This window comes from Mastigoproctus giganteus, chromosome 11 (genome assembly GCF_048544385.1).
Source record: "Mastigoproctus giganteus isolate SK-2022 chromosome 11, ASM4854438v1, whole genome shotgun sequence".
Lineage (NCBI taxonomy): Eukaryota > Metazoa > Arthropoda > Arachnida > Uropygi > Thelyphonidae > Mastigoproctus > Mastigoproctus giganteus.
Genome location: NC_143585.1, coordinates 40,645,237 through 40,667,894, shown reverse-complemented (window position 1 = coordinate 40,667,894; position 22,658 = coordinate 40,645,237). Strand labels below are relative to the sequence as shown.

General features: G+C 37.7%; 1 protein-coding gene across 3 annotated transcripts in view; it reads right to left on the bottom strand.

The window, feature by feature from the left end:
• Window positions 1–22,658, bottom strand: part of LOC150077939 (receptor expression-enhancing protein 1-like) — a 123,455-nt gene that overhangs the window by 92,170 nt on the left and 8,627 nt on the right. For 2 of the 3 annotated variants that reach the window (XM_090384866.1, XM_090384868.1), the window contains exon 2: window positions 3,433–3,505. The exons of the other annotated variant lie outside the window; for it this stretch is intronic. In XM_090384866.1, the coding sequence (XP_090240992.1) occupies window positions 3,433–3,505 (73 nt within the window). The remainder of the gene's footprint in view (window positions 1–3,432; window positions 3,506–22,658) is intronic. 3 annotated transcript variants of the gene reach the window in all.

The window sequence follows — 22,658 nt, the reverse complement described above, 5'->3', positions numbered from 1 at the left end:
GGATTTGAACTCCCTAATTTTCTACGTCAGTAAAAAAATCACTAGCATCCAGACCACTAGTGATTTTTCACTGACGTCAGTAATTTATACATAAGGTAATAACTATTTTAGTTTTGCATCTTTGTAAGTCCTGTAATTTGACAAGTAATATTTAAAAAATGTTACCTGAAAGGCCATTAGTATGTAGAGATGTAAAGAAATACTTTAAAATACTTAACTTAATACAAAATAAACGGATAAAGAATATATTATTTTCTCTTTTCTAAATTAAATTTCTTCATTCTTCCTTTCTAAGTTGCCAAATTTTTTCTTATTTCTTAAATCTTTTATTTCCTCAGTTTTGTTAAATTCTGATCTCTGTATGATACACCAAATTGTTACATACAGAAAAATATCATTCACCAAACTGACGCACACACTGAAGTATAGTGTCAACCCATGCCTTGCAACTTTTCACTTGTCATTGGCAGTTAGGTAGGCTTTCATATTCTTCATTATGAAGTTACTTGAATATTCAATGTCAAAAACTGTTCTCAAGCTATTCACCTAACAAGGACAGTTCCCTGGATGTAGTTTCAGGGATGCAATCCCTGATTTAAACAGCATTCTATGTTACATTTAAAGTATTTCACGTTAGTGGATGGATCTACGTTTATTAGATGTTTCTAGTTAACTAGTTTCTAATTAACTGACCATATGCAGGACAAAGGATACAAATATTTAATACAAGATATAAAAAAATCTAATGTACAAAGGAAACTGAGGCCTTACACGGAATATTATTATTATAATTATTAGCCATATGGTGCAAGGAAGCTCGAGGCTTTTATACTGCACCAGCCAAAAAAAAAAAAAAAATCCCGCATTACCCTGAGAGAGAGAGAGAGAGAGAGAGAGAGAGAGAGAGAGAGAGAGAGAGAGAGAGAGAGAGAGAAAAAATCAGAAATAGAAGGGAATCACCAAGAAAGAGAAGAATGATAATATATGTCTAAGTATGGAGAGTGTACCTAAAAAAAAGACATCAAGCAACTTGAAAAGTTGCTTAGATAGATAGCATGCCTTATGAGATTGATAAAAGGACACTCAATATGAAGTGAATCTTCAGATATATGAACAACACTGCTTGGTAACTTAGTTATCTTAGTAAAATGAATTGAGTTGAATTTATAATATTAAATGCAACTAGAACCAGAATAGGTAAAGAGTTAATATACTGGATTGTAAAGCTTTCCTTTAGCTAGGAAATCATTGGAATAAGTTGCAATGATTAACTACTCCATGGGTAGTAGAATTTGATGACATGGCGAAATTCAAAGGCCAGCAGGATCAGTACTTATGGGAAGGGGAAACAAGTTTTTTTTTTTTTGTAGACACAGCAAAATCCTGGCTTTCTCGCACCATATATACTAAATAACTAACTCTACTCTCTTCATTTATTCTTTTCAATTACTCATTTTGCCGAAATCACTTACCAAAGTACATAGATAGACTGGTGTCTGAATGAGTAGACAAATAAACCATATGCACATTTTATAAGAATGCACTTAAAACCTCAAGCACTTTCAAAAATCAAACTCTATTTAACCTCTATTATCAGAGTCCGAATGGCCATAAATCATAAATACATTCTATATCGATTTCCCCGATAAATAAATGTTGATGGAAAGAATCAATTCCAGTGAAACTTACTGAAAAATTATACAATTTAGTACAGTAATTTGACTAATTAATGCACTTAAACTTGATTTTACATATTTTAAACTATTTACTTCTAAAATATCATTAGTTCGTTTATCATATCCATTAATCAACTAAAAATAATATAGCAAACTCACACTCTTTTTTCTAGAACTATTTCCATAATATTTTTCTTAAACATGACATTCATTTTCTTAAACACGACAGAAAAATGGCAGCTATGCTTAATCCAACCAAGTGTAAGGTATTACACCTGGGAAACAGTAATCCCAAAATAACTTATTCACTTGGTGGAGTTCAACTAAACCCAGTACTGGAGGAAAGGGACTTGGGTGTTACGATACGGTCAGACATGAAATTCTCTGAGCATTGTAAACAGGTTGCAAGGAAGGCCCATGGTGTCCTATTGATGATCTATTGAACTTTTGCAAGTAGAGATAGGGACGTGATAATCCCATTATATAAGACTTTTGTTAGACCACACTTGGAATACCGTGTTCAAATATGGAGACCGCACCTAAAGAAAGACATCGAGCTTCTTGAAAGGGTGCAAAGATGGGTAACTCGCCTGGTGAGATGGGCAAAATGGTGTCCTTATGAAGAAAGACTTCGAATATGTGGGTTGCAGAGTTTGGAAACTAAACACCTTAGAGGAGATTTGATTTTGAGGTGTTTAAGGCTCTGAGAGGCATCAGTAAAACGAATGAGGACGAAATTTTCAAGATTATAAATGATGCTAGAACTATGGGACATAAATTCAAGTTACGGGGGGGGGGGGGGGGGAAATGTTTAGATTGGAATGCAGGAAGTTTTATTTTAGCCAGCGAGTTATAAATTACTGGAATAAGTTGCCTACATGGGTGGTAGAGGCTGACAGTTTGGGGAAATTCAAAGGTCATCTGGATAGTACCTTCGCATAGGATGATAGGTTTAATTTCATTTTCTTTTATTAATTATTATTATTTATTTATTATTATTTTTTATCATTGTTTTATTCAGTTATTTTTTTTGGCTGGTGCAGCATAAGCCATAGGCTTTCTTGCACCATGCGGCCATTACTAATACTAATATCACAATTCCCCCCACCACACTTATAGGATATGCAAAGCTGAGGTCTGTTACTGTTAGTACTCAAATGGAATTTTTTTTTCTGTAACATGCAATTTTAAGATGCACATGGAATAACCTATACATGTATACTTCCTGGTTTTGCACTCATTAAATTGTTCATATTGTCAGAGTCCATGAACAAGGTTGTTTTCACCTTCATTCAAGATTGCCACATGCTGTATTGCTTTTAGTATAATGAAAATAATGGTGTTGGGAGTTTTTTTTTTTTGGTAGTTGTTGGCACATCGGCTTCTATAGCCATAATGCACCTCCCAAGGTTTTTGCAGTACTTTGATCCAAGCCCGAGGCAGGATTCAAACCCGCGACCTTTGGGTTTCCAGGCAGGCACTTTACCCAGGTGCTGGGAGTGTGCATTGGTATAACAATGCACAAATATAACAATTAATGACAATTCAATAAAAGAATTGTTTTCTATACGTAACTGATTACTTCATAATCATTTTATTTTAATCTAAATCTACTAAAAATAAATAATTAGAAACAATCTCAGAAGCTGCTAGCTGAGTGAAAAAAAAAAACAAAAAAAACAAACAAACAAACAAAATTAATAAATAAAAATTAAACAGCAGAACAGGTCTTCTTGCAAATGAAAGAAGCACTTACATATTCCTTAACATTTTTTGTCTTGACTGCTTTGAAAGATGCATAAGCTGGATAAAGAACACCAACAAACAGTCTAAAATAACAAATAAATAGATAAGGATAATGACTGTTACCGAAAGTTAACTTGTATAAAGCATTTGAAAAAATAAAATTTAAATAAAAGCTGATAACTCAATATATAACAGCAAAACGATAAAAAGAAAAAAAAGAAGAAAAAAAAGAAAAAAAAGAAGAAAAAAAAAGAAAAAAAAAAGAAAAAAAAGAAGAAAAAAAAAAGAAGAAAAAAAAAAAAGAAAAAAAAGAAAAAAAAGAAGAAAAAAAAGAAAAAAAAAAAGAAAAAAAAGAAAAAAAAAAAAGGAAAAAAAAAAAGAAAAAAAAAGAAAAAAAAAAGGAAAAAAAAAAGAAAAAAAAGAAAAAAAAAAAGAAAAAAAAGAAAAAAAAAAAGGAAAAAAAAAACTGCATTAGAAAATAAATAAAAAGGAAAGCATAACTTTTCACATGTTCCTTTTTAATGATTGAAAGCTATATTATACTGTTAGAAGAGAAGTATAATAATTGGCTATTATATATAGTATCACATGAGCGTAAGATAAAACATGCATTAATAATCGGAAATAAAACTTTCAAAAGCAAAATAAATGTAACTGGGTAATGTGGGCATCATGAATAAATAATGAGTTATTACTGAAAATGATAAAATTATTAAGGAAGTGCAGCAAACATAAGTTGCTCATTAATCTATTATAAAGTATCCAATAATATATATTTAATCTATTATGAAATAATGGAAAGGTAGTAAAATGAAGAGTGGAAAATACATATTAGATCAGATTAATGCCATCAAATTATTGATTAAACATTACATCTATCTATAATCTAATTACTACTGTAAGAGTGTATATGTCTGAAGTATAATATTGTACATATACAATCTTACAGTAGTAATTATATATATATATATATTTTTTTTTATTTTTTTCCCCTATCAACTGTAACCTTGACTTAAAATTACATTTAATATATACACCGATGAGCCAAAACAGCTCATACCCGGTGAGCCATGGATGCTACAAGATTTCTAGATGTGTCTTGTGGTATCTGGTACCAACATGTAACCAGCAGATCCTTTAATTCCTGTAAGGTCCATTGGTGAGACGCCGCAGATCGGAGTTGCAGTTCCAACACAAACCACAGATGCTCGATAGGATTGATGTCTGGGGAATTTGGAGGCCAGGGCAATACCTAAAAGTCTTCCTCACGTTGCGCGAACCGGTCTCAAACAATCTGGGTGGTGTGGCATGGCACATTATCCTGCTGAAAGACAGCACCACCAGAGGGGGAAAACCGTTGCCATGAAAGGGTGTACCTGGTCAGCAATGACGTTTAGGTAGGTGGTAGATGTCAGAATGCTAGGCATATGGACGACTGGACCCAAGGTATCCCAGCAGAATATCGCTCAAAGCATGACACCGCTGCCACCGGCTTGTTTTCGTCCCACGATGGCGCCTGGGTGCATCCAGGCGCCATCACTTCCCCAGGTAAATGACATACACGTACCCGGCCATCCACATGGTGCAACAGGAAATGTGATTCATCGGACCAAACAGCCTTCTTCCAATCACTCAAGGTCCAGTTTACTCATCTGAAACGTTTCTGCCCTCAGAACATTTTGCTAACATGCTCTGTTATGGTAAAGAACAGAGCATATAACATGCTCTGTTCTTTACCATAACAGAGCATTGAGGTATTGTCACTATTCATAGTATAGCACATTTTAGTAATTGTTTAGGCAAGTTTTTCCCTTTCTTATTATCAATTTTTTTTAAAACAACCATGAAAATGAATACTTACATATATAACTGTGTGCAACTATTTTATTTAATATACCCAGTGTCATTCATAATTTTAGTTGTTCTAATTTAGAAACATCTAAAATATCAGCTTTTGATTAAGGTGTTATTCTAATTTGGGTTTAAAAACTTATATTATTCCTCCTTTCTAATTTCTTTAGACTTAATAATGGAGTCCAATGAGGTTTGTAAATGTCATTTGATTTAGAGCAAGTTTAATCTAGATATCCGGAACCTACTTTAAAATACTGAAATAAGTACTGCAAGGAATAAACAATAAACTATAATTCTGTCAGTTAATAATGTGGAATAAAGTGCTTTTATTACTTTAGAATTAAGAGATTATCATTGCACAAAAAAAAATAATCATTAATATTCATCTTATAGATAATACCAAAGTTTTTAAAGCTATTGATAATTTATTTATCTCTATTTTGTGTTACACTTGTTGGAAGACAACAGCAAGAAGGGAGGGAGAACACATAAGCCAGGGGCTTTTTAGGGGGTGTTCCCTTTGAAAAAGATACGAATAACAGTAAAAACAGATCTGAAACTGTACAGGTGTTATTCAACAGAAAATCATAAATAAATCGGACATATTTCTACATTTCATTACAGAGACCTTTGAAACCAACCTCATGTCACGTGGTTTACAACAGTACTTATAATTACATTGTGAACACTTTTACAATAAGACATGAAAGAAAATATGATGAAATAATTACCTAGAGTGTTACAAGCTTTTTTGACTATTCCTTCAACCTGTTTACATAATTTCCAAACTAGTATGCATTTTCTCTGTTATTAAACATAGAGGAAATGCATTGGGGAATGCAAAGTTCAGGAGTTGAGCAGAAGGCGATTTAGATTAGACATCCCTGGTGATGTGTTCAGTTAGGAGCTTCTTGAATTGGTCTGGTGAAATGGCATCTTTGATATTTTCAGGAAGATTGTTCCAGGTTTTTGCGCCTCTGTATTTTATATTTCTGACCTACGGCTTTCTAAAAAGTGGAACCTTCAGGTTTGCTTCATTTCTTAAATTATATATTTCTTTTTCTTCTATTGTTATAAAAAAGGATCTGAAGTGAGAAGGAAAGTTTGGTGTTTTCAAAGCATTGTAGAAAAAAACACCTCAGCTTTCTGTATCAGTTGTTAGATACTTAAGAGTCTTGCTTTCTTATATCTCGAAGTCACCGATGCATTCCAGGGAAGGCATAATACTGAACGAACACATTGATTGACAATGGAATTGATTCTCGCAAGGTTTTCTTGACAGGTAGTAGAGATGAATTCCCATGAGATGATTCCATAGGTGAGGTAAGGCTGAATTAAGGAAAGAAATACTAGTCTGGGAAGGGAAGGAGGCACCCAAGCAGAGGCTTGGGCGAGTATTCCTGATAGCGACGAAGTCTTCTTTTATAAGGTGATCATTTGTTTATCCCAACTCAGCTTATCGTGAAGAATGTCTGAAAAAGGCTGATTTGTTTTGAAGACAAATGGCTGATCAGTAAGGTAGTTTTCAAGGAGATGGTTAATTTTTCCTCTGAAGCCAAGACTGTTCAGCCTGTTGAGTAGAATTTTATGATTTATGCAGTCAAAAGCTTTAGGTAGGTCTAGAAAGAGTGCTTTTGCATAGTGACCCTTTGACATCTCATGATCCTAGAGCAGAAGTCAACAACTGCCAGGTCAGTGGATCTTTTGGAACAATAAGCATATTGTTGTTGATGGATAAGCTGATTGCCTTCCAGGAAGCCCATGAGTCTGCCGTGAAGAATTTTTTTGAATAATTTTGCAAAAACTGAGAGAGCTATTGGACGAAAACTGACAATCCCATTCCCCCTTAGGAATGGGAACAATGACTGCTTTTTTTAAATTGAGACAGGAATTTACCAGTTTGAAAGGAAAGATTGTATATATACTTTAGTAGTGTAAGAATTGAGTTACGGACCTTCTTCAGCAGAGCAGGAGATATTTCATCAAAGCCAGCAGCTCCCTTTACTTTTAACTGATGTCCTGCTTCTAAAATCTTTTGATCTGAGAGCATAGCAATAAAAAAAGGAGCTCCTCGTTGAGTGCTTGGAAGATTCACTTGTAGCATTGTCTCTAGAGTAAAATTTGTCTTGAAAAAGGTTATTCACACTTGAGATAAAATGATTACAGAAAGCTGTGGTTTTTTCCTGGTCATCTGAAACGAGTACCTCATTCTTAACTACATCTCCAACATAGCTTTGTGATTTCATTTTCCTTCCAGGTAGTAGCTTGTCCAAAACAGCCCACTTTTCCTTGGGAACTATGTTGTTGTTGTTATTATTGAGTTTAACGACACATAGGCTGCTGGGGCCATATTGTGTCTTTCTAATGGTGACTATGAAACAATACCTATATTTTGTGGTATATTCCTATCTGTTTTAAGAAAGTAAATAGTTCCTTTTTATTAGGATCATCTCCCAGGATCTGCATCAAATTTACTGATGACTGTGTATTAGATATAGACTTAAAGATGCCTAAGCGAATGGTTTGAAGGTGGGGACAGTCCACTAGCAAATGGCGAATGGTCAGTTGAATTTGGCATGATGTGCATTGGGGTGCACTGTCATTATTTAATAGATACAGGTGAGTGAGGTGTGTATGCCCAATCCTTAGCCTTCCTAAAATTGTTTCTTCTCGTCTATTTTTCCGGAAACTGGAGAGCCACAGCTTTGGTTCTGGTTTTATTCTGTACAGTTTGTTTCCTGGATAACCTCTCCAGATCAGTGACCATCTATTGTAGCATGCTTTACGAATGATATGTTTGAAATCGGAATACGGAACTTGACAATTCTGTAAAATATTGGTATCTGGTTGTTTGGCTGCAAGATCTGCTCTTTCATTACCTGCTATTCCAGAATGCCCTGGTATCCAGCAGAATGTCACTGTTTGGTTTGACTCATTGCACACAAGTAATTTGGAATGGATTTGTTTGATAACAGGGTGAGAGGAGTTGGTACTGCTATTTATGGCAGAGACAGCACTGAGGGAGTCAGTGTATATTAAGGCAGAAGAAATCAGAAGTTGAGTAATGTGATCTAGGGCCATGTTAATGGCATAAAGCTCTGCAGTGAAGATACTGCATTCTACAGGTAATGAGATAGAAGTAGTGAATGAAGGGAAGATTGCCGCAGCGCCTACTTGGGTCTCAGTTTTTGATCCATCAGTATAGATCTTACAGGCCTGTGAATTAGAAGCACAATGAGTTTCATGTAATTGTGCGATATTGAAGGGAGACAAGGTTTTCTTTCCCCACTGTTGGAAATAATCATCATAAATTGCACGGATATTAGTCAACGGTGGATCAGGCGGTGTTATGTCCTCATATATATTGCCGATGTCAATATTCCACGTTTGAGTTAGTTCTTTAAGTCTAAGTGCAGCAGGTCTGTTTTCATTTGGTTTGCTGTTGAAGAATGACTCCCATTCGGTATTGTACAGACATCTCCAATTCGGGTGAGAGGGAAGACTGCGGATTTTTGCAGCATACATCAAAAGCAATGTTTTTCTCCGAAGATGTAAGGGAGGTTCGTGGGCTTCAATATAAAGGCTCTGAACTGGAGAGGTTCTGAAAGCCCCTAGAGAAACTCTGAGAGCACTGTGCTGGATCGTGTTCAATCGCTCTAGAATAGTTTTCCTAGCAGAGTCATACACTGGGGAGCCATAGTCTAAACGGGACCTGATGAGAGCTCTATAGAGATGGATCAGGGTATGCCGATCAGCACCCCACGACATAGATGACACACACCGGAGGATGTTCAATTTCTTCAAGCAGATGGTCCGAAGGTAGGTCACATGTGCTTGAAAGTTTAGTTTCCTATCTAGCACCAGGCCAAGAAAACGGACAGTGTGAGTAAGAGGTATTGGCATGTTATTGATCTTTAGCTCAGGATCAGGATGAAGTGACCGTAGTTTGCAGAAGTGAGTAGTGGTGGATTTCTGTTCAGCAAGACGATATCCATTGCATAAGGTCCAGGTTTCTATTTTGTATAGAGCATTTTGCAACTGTCTTTCGATAGTATTCATACTTTGTGATTGGCAGGATATGGTGAGGTCATCTGCATACATATAAATTTGAATGGTTTTTGGAAGATCTTCCAAAATTTTGTTGACTCGAATCGCAAATAGGGTAGCACTCAGTATTGAACCTTGTGGGACACCCTCTTCTTGAATGTGAGTTGCAGACAGCACGTTTTTATATCGGACTTGAAAAGTGCGTAATTTTAAAAAGTTCTGAATGATTTGAGGAAGATAGCCTCTCAGCCCCAACTGATGCATATCTTTAATAATGCCATAGCGCCAGGTAGTATCGAATGCTTTGTGAATATCTAGGTTGACCATCACTAGGTGCTGTTTCATGACGAAGGCATTTCGTATGTTGCATTCAAGTTTTACAAGTAAATCTAGGGTGGATCTGTTTTTACGGAAGCCATATTGGTGATCAGAGAGAAGATGCTGGGAATCTAGAAACCAGGTGAGCCTCTTATGTACCATCCTTTCAAAGATTTTGCCTAAACAGCTTGTTAATGATATCGGTCTGTAGTTCTGGACCAGAGTGGGATCTTTGCCTGGTTTTGGAATAGCACAAATATAGGAATGCCGCCAGGACAGAGGATAAGTATTTTCTGAAAAGATACGGTTAAAGAATATTAATAAAATGCTGAGGTCAGATTCACATAGATGCTGCAACATACTGTAGTGAATACCGTCTGGTCCTGCTGCACTATTTGACGATTTGCTTAAGCATTCCTTCAGCTCGACTAAAGTAAAAGGCTGGTTATAAGGGAGTGAGTGTCTAGTTTGAAAATTTAATTTTTGACGTTCTTCACTAGTTTTAATGCGTTGAAAGGATGTCACATAAGAGGATGAGGCGGAAATGTCATAAAAAGACTCTGATAGCGCATTTGCAATATCATTAGGGGAAGATAATTCCTGCCCATTCCATTGTATTATTGGTGATTGCAACGGTAGAAATTTCCCATTGAGTGCTCGTATTTTTTTCCAAATAATTCGAGTGTCAGTATTTTTGTTAATGGATGAGGCGAAGTTAGTCCAGGATTCATGTTTTGCTTTTTTTCTAATCTGTCTCGCTTTAGCTCTGAGTTTTTTGTAAACAATTAGGTTGGCGGTAGTTGGGAATTTACGAAAGTGGTTCCAAGCTCTGTTTTTATCACGCTTCGCTTTGGAGCATTCTTCATTCCACCACTGATTTTGGTGTACACTCTTGTGCAGATTAGATTTTGGAATGGAAATTTCTGCTGCAGATAATAGTTGGCTGGTAATGTGGTCAGTTACGTTATCAAGATTCTGTTGCTGTACATATTGCTTTTCAAATGTAACACAACTGGAATAGGTTTTCCAGTCTGCTTTTTGGAAGCTCCAAGAAATACGGCCTTTAGGGTATGACATGACCTGTGTTTGTATTGAACTAATGATAGGGAAATGGTCACTGTGAAATGGATCATTTAGCACTAACCATTCCATGCTTGGAAAAAGAGATGCTGAACAGATGGATAGGTCTATGGCGGATGTAGTACCAGCAGGTAGTTGAATATGAGTTGGAGAACCAGAGTTTAAAAGAGTCAGGTTATGGTTATCCAGGAATGTTTCGATTAGTTTGCCTCTACCATCCATGGTGGAGGATCCCCACAATGGATGGTGACCATTGAAATCACCAAGTAAACAGACGGGAGGTGGAAGTTGCGTAATGAGACTGTCCAGTTCAGTCTGGGAGCAAGGATAATTCGGTGATATATAGATGGATGCAAGTGATAACGATATTCCCATTGCTATCCGGACTGCTACAACTTCTAAGGAGGTATTTAGTTGGAGATGTCGTGAGGGAATTGTAGATTTCACAAGTATAGCTACCCCACCACGAGCAGGAGAGTTAGAAACCCTGTCTCGCCTAAACATAGTATAGTTTTTGATTTTGACCGAAGCGTGTGGTGATAAGAATGTTTCTTGTAAGCACGCACCTACTGCATTAGTTTGACTGAGTAAATCACTGAGGTCGTCTATATTACTGCGTAATCCTCGACAGTTCCATTGTAGGAATTTATTCATTGGTTGGATTTGTTTGAGGAAGTTTGATCTGACTGTTTTTTCTGAGAAGGTTTCTGTCTGCTTGGTTTTGGTTTCTCATTTCTGGGAAAGATTGGGCGTCCTGTATCCATGATATCATTAGCATGTAATTCTAGTACTGTGTCGTCATCCTCCGATTGAACATCAGTTTCCATGTTGATATTTCGTGGCTTCACCTTTTTCTGATTTTCAACGGTAGTTGATTTTGTTGTTTCGGGAAAAGTTGAGATAGCATCAGTTGGGATGCTGATCGGCGTATTGCTGGTTTCGTTGACTGTAGGTTTCTTATTGCATGATAAAATAGTTTTGGCCCAGGTGGCAAAGGAAATTCTCGGTTCTATGGACACATCTGTTTGAGTTGCAGCTGAGCGGCTGGTTCTAGTAACAGATGCATATGATCGGCTAGGAATGGTTAGTAGCACTTGCTTTCTTGCTTCAGGGTAAGTGACTTTATGTTCAACTTTATATTTCTGGATTTTTTTTCCTGTTTTCCAAAGGTCACATGCTTTAGAAGATGCAGGGTGGTTTTCCTTACAGTTTGGACAAATAGGAGTGGAAGCTGTACAGTCTTCTTGAGAATGCTCCTTGGAACCACAAAGAGGACACACAGCATCGCCTCGGCATGCTGTTTGAGAATGACCGTACTTCTGACATTTAAAGCAGCGAATGGGGTTTGGGATGTAAGGACGAATCTTACAATTTAGGTAACCTGCTTTAACAGAAGATGGAAGAGTCGGAGTACTGAAAGTTAAAATGATGGACCTGGTTGGTAGTAGGTTGCCATCTTTTTTAGTCATGATTCTCCGTGCATGAGTCACTTTTTGATCACTAAGCTCTTGTATTATTTCTTGTTCAGAGACATTCAGTAAGTCCCATTCGCTGATGACGCCTTTAGAGGTGTTCAGGGTGTTATGTGGCGTAACTGACACTGGAATGTTGTTAAAAGTTGTCAATTTTAACAATTTTTCTGAATGGCTTGGCTTCGAAGCTTCAATTAGAAGGTCTCCGGATTGAAGACGCTTCACCATTTTAGGCGATCCAACAACCGATTCTAAACATTTCTGTATTAGAAATGGCGATAACTTGCCTACAGGTTGTGTGGATAATGAGTGCATTATTAGAAATGCTGGCATATCTGCACTCTGTTTTTCAGTCCGCTGTCTCTTCGGACGATTCAAGTCATGCTCTGAATCAGAGTTGACAGGTCTGGAGCCCGTGGGCTCTAGCGGTGGATATGCATCACAATCCATTGTTGCTCCTTTTAGCCCTGGAAGAGGGAATTCCTTCTCCCAGGTTACCGACCCCGCCACGTGGAGGCAGGAGCGGTGCCAACCAGTGACCAAGCGATCAGCAGAAGAAGAGAGCAGTACGTTGCTAGCGATAGCAGTGACGTTGCAAGCGGGGTTAGCAGTAACGATGCTAGCGGTGAAGCAGTGACGTTGCTCAGCGAGGGAAGCAGTGACGTTGCGAGCGGTCAGCAGTAACGGTGCGAGCGGTGGAGGGATTATTCAAGCACTAGTACTCGCCCTAGGAAAATCGCTAGAAAATCGCACTAGAAAGATCGTTTGGGGACTATCGCTTGGCACTCGGGGCCCCTTGGGAACTATAATATTTTCTTTTCTCTGACCGAATACTGTGGGTAACTTTGTTTCTGTACGTTGTTTTGTATTTGTTTTTATCTGCTTACACAACGTACACTTTGTTTCTGTACGTTGTGTATTTGTTTTTATCTGCTTCCTTTCATGTTGCTCTAGCAATTTTTGCAAGTTTCTCCCTTTTCTTTAGCATGTTACAAATTTTGTTTGAGATGAATGGGCATAATTTCCCTCTTAGCATGGTGGTCTTTTAATTCCCTGGGCTCCTGATATATGACGTGCATTTTTCATAACTATTTAGGATATGCTTGAAGAAGTTTGTCACAATTTCAGGATCATCTGGAGCAAGTACCCCAACCCATGAAGACTGCTGGAGGTCATAACAGAGTTTATTGAGAGCCTGCAGTGAGAGATCTGCAAGTGTGCATGATCTCTTCCACAGTTGCTTCAATTAACCACAGGGGCTCCCATCTGGTGAGTATGGGCTTGGCATACCCAGGATCCATATCATATTCTTCCTTGGTGATTTCCTTCTACTTCTCTCTCTCTGTCTCTGGGTAAGTCAGAAATTATTTTTTGGCTGGTGAAGCAAAAGCCTCAGGCTTCTTTGCACCATATAGTTAATGATAATAATAATAATAATTTCAATTACCATTAGGATGGGCGATGATCAGAAAGTTGCATCCAGTACTGCATAGGTGAGTGAGCATTCACAATTGCAAAGCCAAGAAGGGAATTGTGAGACTCTCATTCTAGTTGGGATATTTCCGTCAGTCAGAAGAGAGAAACCATTGGAAGAAATGACATCTAGGAGGTCTTGCACTTAAGAGCTTTGAAGTATGCTAACATTGAAATCTTCCATCAGCAGAAGACTAAGGGATTTGCTTGTGAAGTGAGATAGAATATTGTCCAGAGATTTCAAAGAAGCTGTTGAATGAAGCTGAGGGAGGTTGGTATAGACACCCAACCACCAAAGAGACAATGCAGATAAAAGTGATTTCACAAGATTTATCAGGCAGATTTGAGATAGGAAAGGCAGCAGATGATTGTGAATGTAAACAGCAACTCCACCCGCTCCCCCTTTAGAAATCACATCTGCAACTGTGAAAGAGAGCACATAGTCTTGAAATCAGATTGAAACTGCAGGTGAGAACCACATCTCAGTAAAAACCATCAGGTCTGGATGGAGATTCCAGGATGTCAGTTGAGCAACGATTTCATCATTATGTTTTACAAGACTGCAAGCATTCATATAGAATATAGTAATTGCATCTTTTGATGCTGCAGTAAGGCATAAGTTATTTGGCTTAATTGTTGGCAAGTGACAGGGCAGAAAGATGCTTTCACAAAGGTTTGTCATTCAAATTCTGGTAGGATGAAGAGATAGATGAATCATTTGTAGACATTCTTCCCAGTCGGGATTCCAGAACACCTGAAAAATGCACGAATTGTCATTCCCATTGACTTGTTTAGATAGCTAAGTCACTGGTTGATGACCTGGTACCAGGAAGAAGGCATCCATGGAAAGGCCGAATAATGGCTCCCTCATGCCAATAGGAGGGTCAATAGCCAGGTCTGGAGGTCTCATTTTAGGAAGGATGTAGAGCTGTTGGAACGAGTACAGAGAAGGGCAACAAGATCAGTGAATGGAACAAAGGGTTGCTCTTACGAAGAAAGGCTTAAGTTTTGTAAATTACAGTGTCTGGAGACTAGGCACCTGCAAGGTGACCTGATTGAGGTGTATAAAGCCTTGAATGGTTTGAGCATGCTCAATGCTGATAGGATTCTTCCTCTTGCTCAGAATAATCGCCTGAGAGAGCATAAATTTAAATTGAGGAAAGACATATGTAGGATAGATGTACGGAAGTTTGCCTTTAGCCAGCGGGTAGTTGTTGCTGGAACAGACTGCCATCTCTTGTTATGGAAGTTGATAGCCTAAATAAATTTAAGGCTGAGCTGGGCAGGTATTTGGAACGAACAGAGGGGTGATATGAGAGTGTTTTTTTTTTTTTTTTGCTGATGCTGCATCAGCTTGCTTTCTTGCATCATATGCCTCTACTAATGCTAATGGTGATCCTTTAGTAACAGATCAAAGTCTGTTTCTTGACACTGAATATAGAAAGAGCGGTAAGAATCGTGTTTAGAATTCATTTTTATTACATTTACTTCTATCTGCAGATGAGTTCTGATATGCTGCTCTACTTCTGTACTGCAATTGTGGTTGAGTCTAGAGACGAAAATACCCTTGGCTGAACTATTAGTTCTGGGGACTGCTCGGATTGAAGAGTTGGTAGCTGTTAGCATTAGCATTAGTAGAGGCATTTGATGCAAGAAAGCAAGCTTATACAGCATCAGCACAAAAATAAAAAATAAAATAAAAAAATAAATAAATAAAAAATAACCACTTCCACTTCACCCCTCTGTTCGTTCGAAATACCTGTCCAGCTGAGCCTTAAACTTATTTAGGCTATCAACTTCCATGACAAGGGATGGAAGTCTATTCCACCAACCAACTACCCGCTGGCTAAAGGGAAATTTCCTCATGTCTATCCTACATCTGTCTTTTCTCAATTTGAATTTATGCCCTCTCAGGTGATTATTCTGAGCAAGAGGAAGAATCCCATCAGCATTGAGCATGCTCAAACCATTCAAGGCCTTATACACCTCTATCAGATCACCTCGCCGGTGCCTAGTCTCCAGACACTGTAATTTGCAAAACTTAAGCCTTTCTTCGTAAGAGCACCCCTTTGTTCCATTCACTAATCTTGTTGCCCTTCTCTGTACTCGTTGCAGCATCTCTACATTCTTCTTGAAATGAGGCCTCCAGACTAGGTGTGCTCTGACCATTGCCTTATACAAGGGAATAATCACCTCCTTATCCCTGCTAGAAAAATTCCTATATATCATCGACAATACACCATGAGCTACTCTTGCAGCCCGTCTGCACTGCTCAGAAAACTTCATATCTGCCTGCACAACCACCCCCAGGTCCCTTTCATTCTCTACCACTGTCAGTGTAGTACCACAGAGTTGATACGTTGCTCTGGGGTTGCTGTTTCCCATATGTAGTACTTAACATTTGTCAATGTTAAACTTCATTTGCCACCTCTCAGCCCATCTGCTCAACCTTTCCAGATCCTGTTGCAGCAGCATAGTGTCAGTAGTGTCCTTGACAACCCTGCCAACCTTTATATTATCTACAAACTTGGACATTAAGCTTGATATACCATCATCAATATCATTTATAAATACAGAAAACAATAATGGACCAAATACTGAACCCTGAGGGACTCCACTAATAACATTAGTCCACGATGAGCAGTGTCCATTGATTACCACTCTGTCTTCTCCCCCTCAACCACCCCTTTATCCATAGCAGCAATTTGCCTCCAATGCCACACTGCTCCAATCTGTGCAGTAGTCTTCCATGTGCAACAGTATCAAAAGCCTTTCTAAGATCCAAGTATATAATATCAAAGTTATTCCCTGCATCCAGTTCTTTTGTGACTGCATCATACTATCCAATCAAATTGGTCAGGCAAGACTTCCCCTTAACAAAACCATACTGTGTCTGAGCTTATAACTGAAGTCTTGTCTAGATGATCCTGCAGTGCTTCTTTAACCAGTGCCTCCATTAATTTTCCAGGAACAGAAGTTAAACTAACAGGTCTATAATTACTTGTGTCAGCCTTTGATCCTCCTTTGTGAATTGGGGTCACATTTGCACATCTCCAGTCCATGGGTACTTCCCCTGAGTCCAAGGAAGCTCTCATAATTATGGCTAAGGGTTTGCTTACTTCCTTTGCTGCCTCCTTTAATATAACTGGATAGATCCCATCCACCCCAGGTGCCTTTCTTGTATTTATCTTCTATAATTTCTCCTCCACTTTACTCTCAGTTATTACAAGATTCTCTAGCTTACTGCGAGAGTTGAATACACCTCTGGCATTCCCCTCGCCGAATAACTCCTCATGTGTGAATGTCGATGCAAAATATTCATTCAGTTTGTTAGCTACCTGAGCAGGATCATCAACAGTTGACTCATCGATATCAAGTGGACCAATCTGATTCACCTCCTTCCTTCTAGAGTTTACATAAGTAAAGAACTCTTTGCTGTTTTTCTTCGCATCCCTTGCCAAAGATTTCTTGTAATCTGCCTTCGCCTGCCTAACCTCCTTTGTAACTTGGTTACATATCAACTTGTATCTATCACAGGCTTCTGTGTCACGTGTTAATTTGTATGTATCCCATGCATTTTTCTTCTCTGCCATATGTCTCATTAGTTCATCTGACATCCACTTAGGCCTAAACCTTGAACAATATTTCTTAGTTGGTATGTAAAGCCTAATAGTTTCCAAGATAAGTTCTTTGAATGCTTCCCATTTTGAATTTGCTGTTGGTAACATCATCAGTTGGTTCCACTGTATAGAATTTAAATACTGTCTCAGTCCATCACAGTCGCCTTTACGAAAGCAATAACTCTTCCCTTTACCCCTAATGGTAGTTACCTCTTTGAGTAAGTCCCACTTCAGCACACTGTGATCACTGCCACCTAGTGGTTCATTTATCTGCAGGTTCTTAATGCATGAAGAATCACTACTGATAATGAAATCAAGAGTATTACTTCCTCTAGTTGCCTCCCGGACATGCTGATGTAGAAAACAATCATCCAAAAAATCCACAAAAGCCTTGCTAGTGTGTGAGTGACCAGCCCCCAAATTCGTATGTCTGTAATTTATGCAACATGGACCCTTCCATGAATCAAGTTGATTGCTGCCTGTGACATCTTTTTCCAGTGACGATAATGGGCAGGTGAAACACTGAGATTCACCGTTGGGCTTGATCCCGAGTTATTTTTATTTTTCGTCTGCTTTTCCTTTGTATGTCTGTAATTTATGCAACATGGACCCTTCCATGAATCAAGTTGATTGCTGCCTGTGACATCTTTTTCCAGTTTACCGTTGACATATCTATGCATTTTATATAGTACACAAGACGCATTGCATTGAAGAAAGTCTTTGCATTTCTTTTTACACATATGGCAAATAATTTGCACTTGCGGAGCCATTGTAATTAACAGTAAAAACAATTTCTTTTAAAATGAAAATGAAAATTTAAGATGCAAATATAAAATATGCAATATTAAAAACAATATTATTGCGATCTGAACTACTTTTACAGAAAACTTATCAGAGAATTATAGTTGAAATACTTTAGAATTCTTTAAAATACATTCAAAGGATTAAGTGAGATTTTAGAGATAAGCTTAGAACATTCCTAATTTGAACTAAAGGCAGTACTTAATGTCACACCATTGCAGATTAATCAGGAGTCTTTTGAACAGCACAGTTCTCTTTGTAAGAACAATGACAGGTGACCTTGTGGGCTATTATCAGACAGAAACAGTAAAGTGGCTGACCTTGGTTAACCTGTGAGACAATAATCCTTATAGTGAAAACTTCCCAGCTTCATAGTTGCCTATAGAAACTATATGAGATACCTAGTTGAAGAGGAACATAAATTTCGTTTGCTATCATTCAAAAACTATCCCCCGAATATTTCTTTCTTTAAAGATGTGAAGAACAACACTCGCTGATTCCGAGTGTTTAAGACTACTGAAACAGATTCATCTTGACTCATTCATTCTAGCACACATTTTCAGGTGCATAAAGACAAGTTAAAACAGTTATCTTATTTAAGGCAAAGTCGACTTAACATTTGCCTCTGTGGCTAGTACGGCACTTATAATTGCATCAAGCTTTATACAGTACACGCTTGGTCAGCGTGACGCCTTTAAGACGCCTTGTCAGCGTGAAGAGGAAAAGACCAAACCCTCCAGCAATGAGAGCACAACAATACAAATGGCCCTCAGTCCCCAGCAGCTTTCACTCTCCCTCTTACGGCAGCGAGAGGATCAGAGTGGAAGCAGAGGGTGCTAAGAATCTCTGGGTACGACCAGGCTGCCATGCACGGAAATTGAACTTGGCCTGTTATAACGTACGATCACTCATCGGTGAAGACAGGATATTAGAGCTGGAAAAGGAATTAGAAAATGTGAATTGGAATATCATCGGTTTGGCTGAAACAAGAAGAAGAAATGAATCACTTATAAGTTTATCAAGTGGAAATCTGCTGTACACCAATGGAAACAGTGAAAGGAGTGAAGGTGGAGTTGGGTTTCTGGTCCATAAAGATTTTAAAAACAACATTTTGGAATTCAAAAGTACATCACCAAGGGTGTCAAGACTAATATTCAAGATTTCTAAGAGGTACAAGCTAAAGATTATAATGATTTATGCACCAACATCGAGCCATGATGATGAAGAGGTTGAAGAAATGTACACTGAAATTGAGTCTTCTAGATGAGCAGAAAACCCACTACACTATTATTATGGGGGACTTCAATGCTAAGGTTGGAAAAAGGCAAAACAGTGCAGAAAGAGGAACTATAGGAAATTTTGGAATTGGTGAAAGAAATAAAAGAGGTGAAAGACTTGTGGAATTTGCAGAATCTCAAGGACTGTCAGTAATGAACACTTTTTTCAAGAAAAGGGTGAACAGAAAGTGGACATGGAAGAGTCCAAATGGATTAACAACTAATGAAATCGACTTCATCCTCACTAACAGAAGATATATTGTGAATGATGTTACCGTCCTGAATAAGGTAAATGTTGGAAGTGATCACAGAATGGTAAGATGTACACTTGATATAGATGTAGGAAAGCAAAGGAAAAAACTGACTCGAGTAAATAATACAAAGGTCTTTGAAATAACAGAGGAGGAGAAAAAGCAGTATGTACTGGAACTTAAGAACAAGTTCGAGCTTCTGCAGACTGCTCAGGACCAAGATATCGACGAGGAATATTACAACTTTCTGAAAGTGATAAAGCCCAAGAAACCTATAGGGAAACAGAAATCCAAAGAAGAAAAAATTAGTCAAGAAACACTTGTCATGATGAACCAAAGACGACAAATGAAGAGCAAGAAAAACACTGACAGGGAGAAAATTGAGTATACTGAGTTATGCAAAGCCATTAGAAAGAGACTCAGAGAGGACATAAGAAGATTTAACACAAGAAAAGTAGAACAGGCATTAAGGGAAAACAAAGGATTTAAATCAGCAGCCATGAGCAGTAATACAGAAAGACAAATGATACTGAAACTGAAGAATAGCGATGGTGTACTTATAAACAGCAGAGAAGGCATAATTCAAATAGCAGAAGACTACTATAGAGAATTATACAAGGAGCGAGGGAATGATACCAGCAGTGGGGAACATGGATTGCAAAGTAGCAACACATACGACATACCCGATATTCTTCCTGATGAGGTAGAACATGCATTGAAGAAAATGAAGAATCGGAAAGCCCCGGGGGAAGATGAAGTTACTGTAGAGTTGTTAAAATCGGGAGGAAGAGACATAACACAAAAACTGGCAAGGCTCTTCACAAAGTGCATTAGAAAAGGTGTGATGCCTAAGCAGTGGAATAATGCAATCATAGTTTTGCTGCATTTAAGAAAGGAGATAAATCAGAAATTGGAAATTATAGACCAATTAGCTTGTTATCCCATATCTACAAGTTGTTCACAAGGGTCATTACTAACAGATTAGAAAGAATACTTGATGAGAATCAACCGAAAGAGCAAACTGGCTTTAGGACAGGATTCTCAACTATGGATCATCTTCACGTAATATCACAGCTAATGGAGAAAGCAAATGAATATAAAACACCATTATGCCTGGCATTTGTGGATTATGAAAAGGCGTTTGACTCCATACAGCATAAGGCAATGTTTCGGGCAATGGAAAGACAAGGCATAGATACTCCATATATTATGATTTTGAAGAAAATATATGAGAGTGCTACATCCTTTATTAGACTAGACAAAGACAGTAACAAATTTAAAATCGAGAAAGGAGTTCGACAAGGAGACACAATATCTCCGAAGCTGTTTACTGCTGCCCTTGAGGAAACTTTCAGAAGATTAGACTGGTCGCAGAAAGGAGTCAATGTGAACGGAGAGTACCTAAACCATTTACGATTTGCAGATGACATTGTGGTCATAAGCCACGATCCCAAAGAATTAGAGGAAAATCTTAATCAGTTATGCACAGTTAGTAAGGATTTTGGACTAAAGATGAATATGGCTAAAACAAAAGTAATGATGAACAAGTATGCCACGGAAAGGGAAATAATGATTGAAGGAGCAGTAATTGAAAAGGTGGAGTCATATACTTATCTCGGACAAGTTATTAGCTGTAATAATGATAAATGGCTGGAAGTCAAGAGAAGAATAAATTTTGGATGGATAGCATTCAGGAAATATAGTCACATACTGAAGAGCAATATCCCAGTTTGTCTGAAACGTAAAATAATGAATCATTGTATACTCCCCACCATGACTTATGGAAGTGAAACTTGGGCACTCACCAAAAGAATGGAAGAGAAGCTAAGAACTACACAGCGAAGAATGGAACGAATTATATTGGGAATCAGACTGTTAGATAAGAAGAGAAACACATGGATTAGGCAGCAAACTCAAGTAAAGGACATTCTTATCAAAACTAAAGAACTAAAATGGTCTTGGGCAGGACACATAGCTCGAAGACATGATGACAGATGGACTAAGAAAATAACAGAATGGTACCCAAGAGGAGCTAGAAGAAAACCTGGAAGACAAAGGCGGAGATGGATAGATGAAATTCATGAGTTTTTGAGTAGTAAATGGATGGCCAGTGCTCAAAACAGAAGGAACTGGAAAGTTGCTGGAGAGGCCTTCATCCTGCAGTGGATTGAAAATGGCTGATGATGATTTACACAAAACCGCATTGCAAGTTCTGAAACTTTGGCAGAGGAAGAGAGAGTGGGAATAACTCAGTGAACTTTTACACATTTAACAAATATAAATGAACATATTCTTCATTGTCCCCGAGAAAAACAGGAGTACAGATGCAGTTCTAGAACTATTGCACCAAATATCACATTTGGACAGTGTTTACACCTGATAAGTAACTTTGTTATAAAATGAACAAATGTTTGCTCTGCCTAGTAGAGCTAATCCTCCTTTAATTCTATTAGAGGAGGATTAGCTCCTCTAATAGAATTAGAGGAGTTAGATTGTGTTATCTGCTTTTTAAACAGGCATTTAATTTGACATCAGTTCTTCATGAATAACATTTTCTCTCCAGTTTCATGCATTTTTACTTCTGACACTGCTATATTCTGGATCTTCAAAAATTTTGTTACCAATCCCTTGATTATGACAACACAATCTCCTCAAGTAAAATTATTTAACTGATTATGCGATGCCTAATTCATATTCATCTTTATTATTATTTTTTTATTTACCTTTTTGTCACTAGATTCCACTCAAATCAAGAGTCTGGTGAATATTTTGTAAGATGTTATGTAGAAATCCACATTAAGAGAGAAACCACAACTATTGCTATACTGGTTATTAAACAAATGTAAGTAAATGGGTTTTCCATCTTCAATTAAATAAATTTAAGTACACTTGCCTCTATTTAACCTATAATAATTTGCAGGAGCACAAAAACAAGTTAAAACAGTTATCTTATTTAAGGCAAAATCCACTTAATATTTATGAAAATGGGCCATATCCCTGATATGGCCCATATTCAGTAAAGAATACATATCCTTGCTGCAGA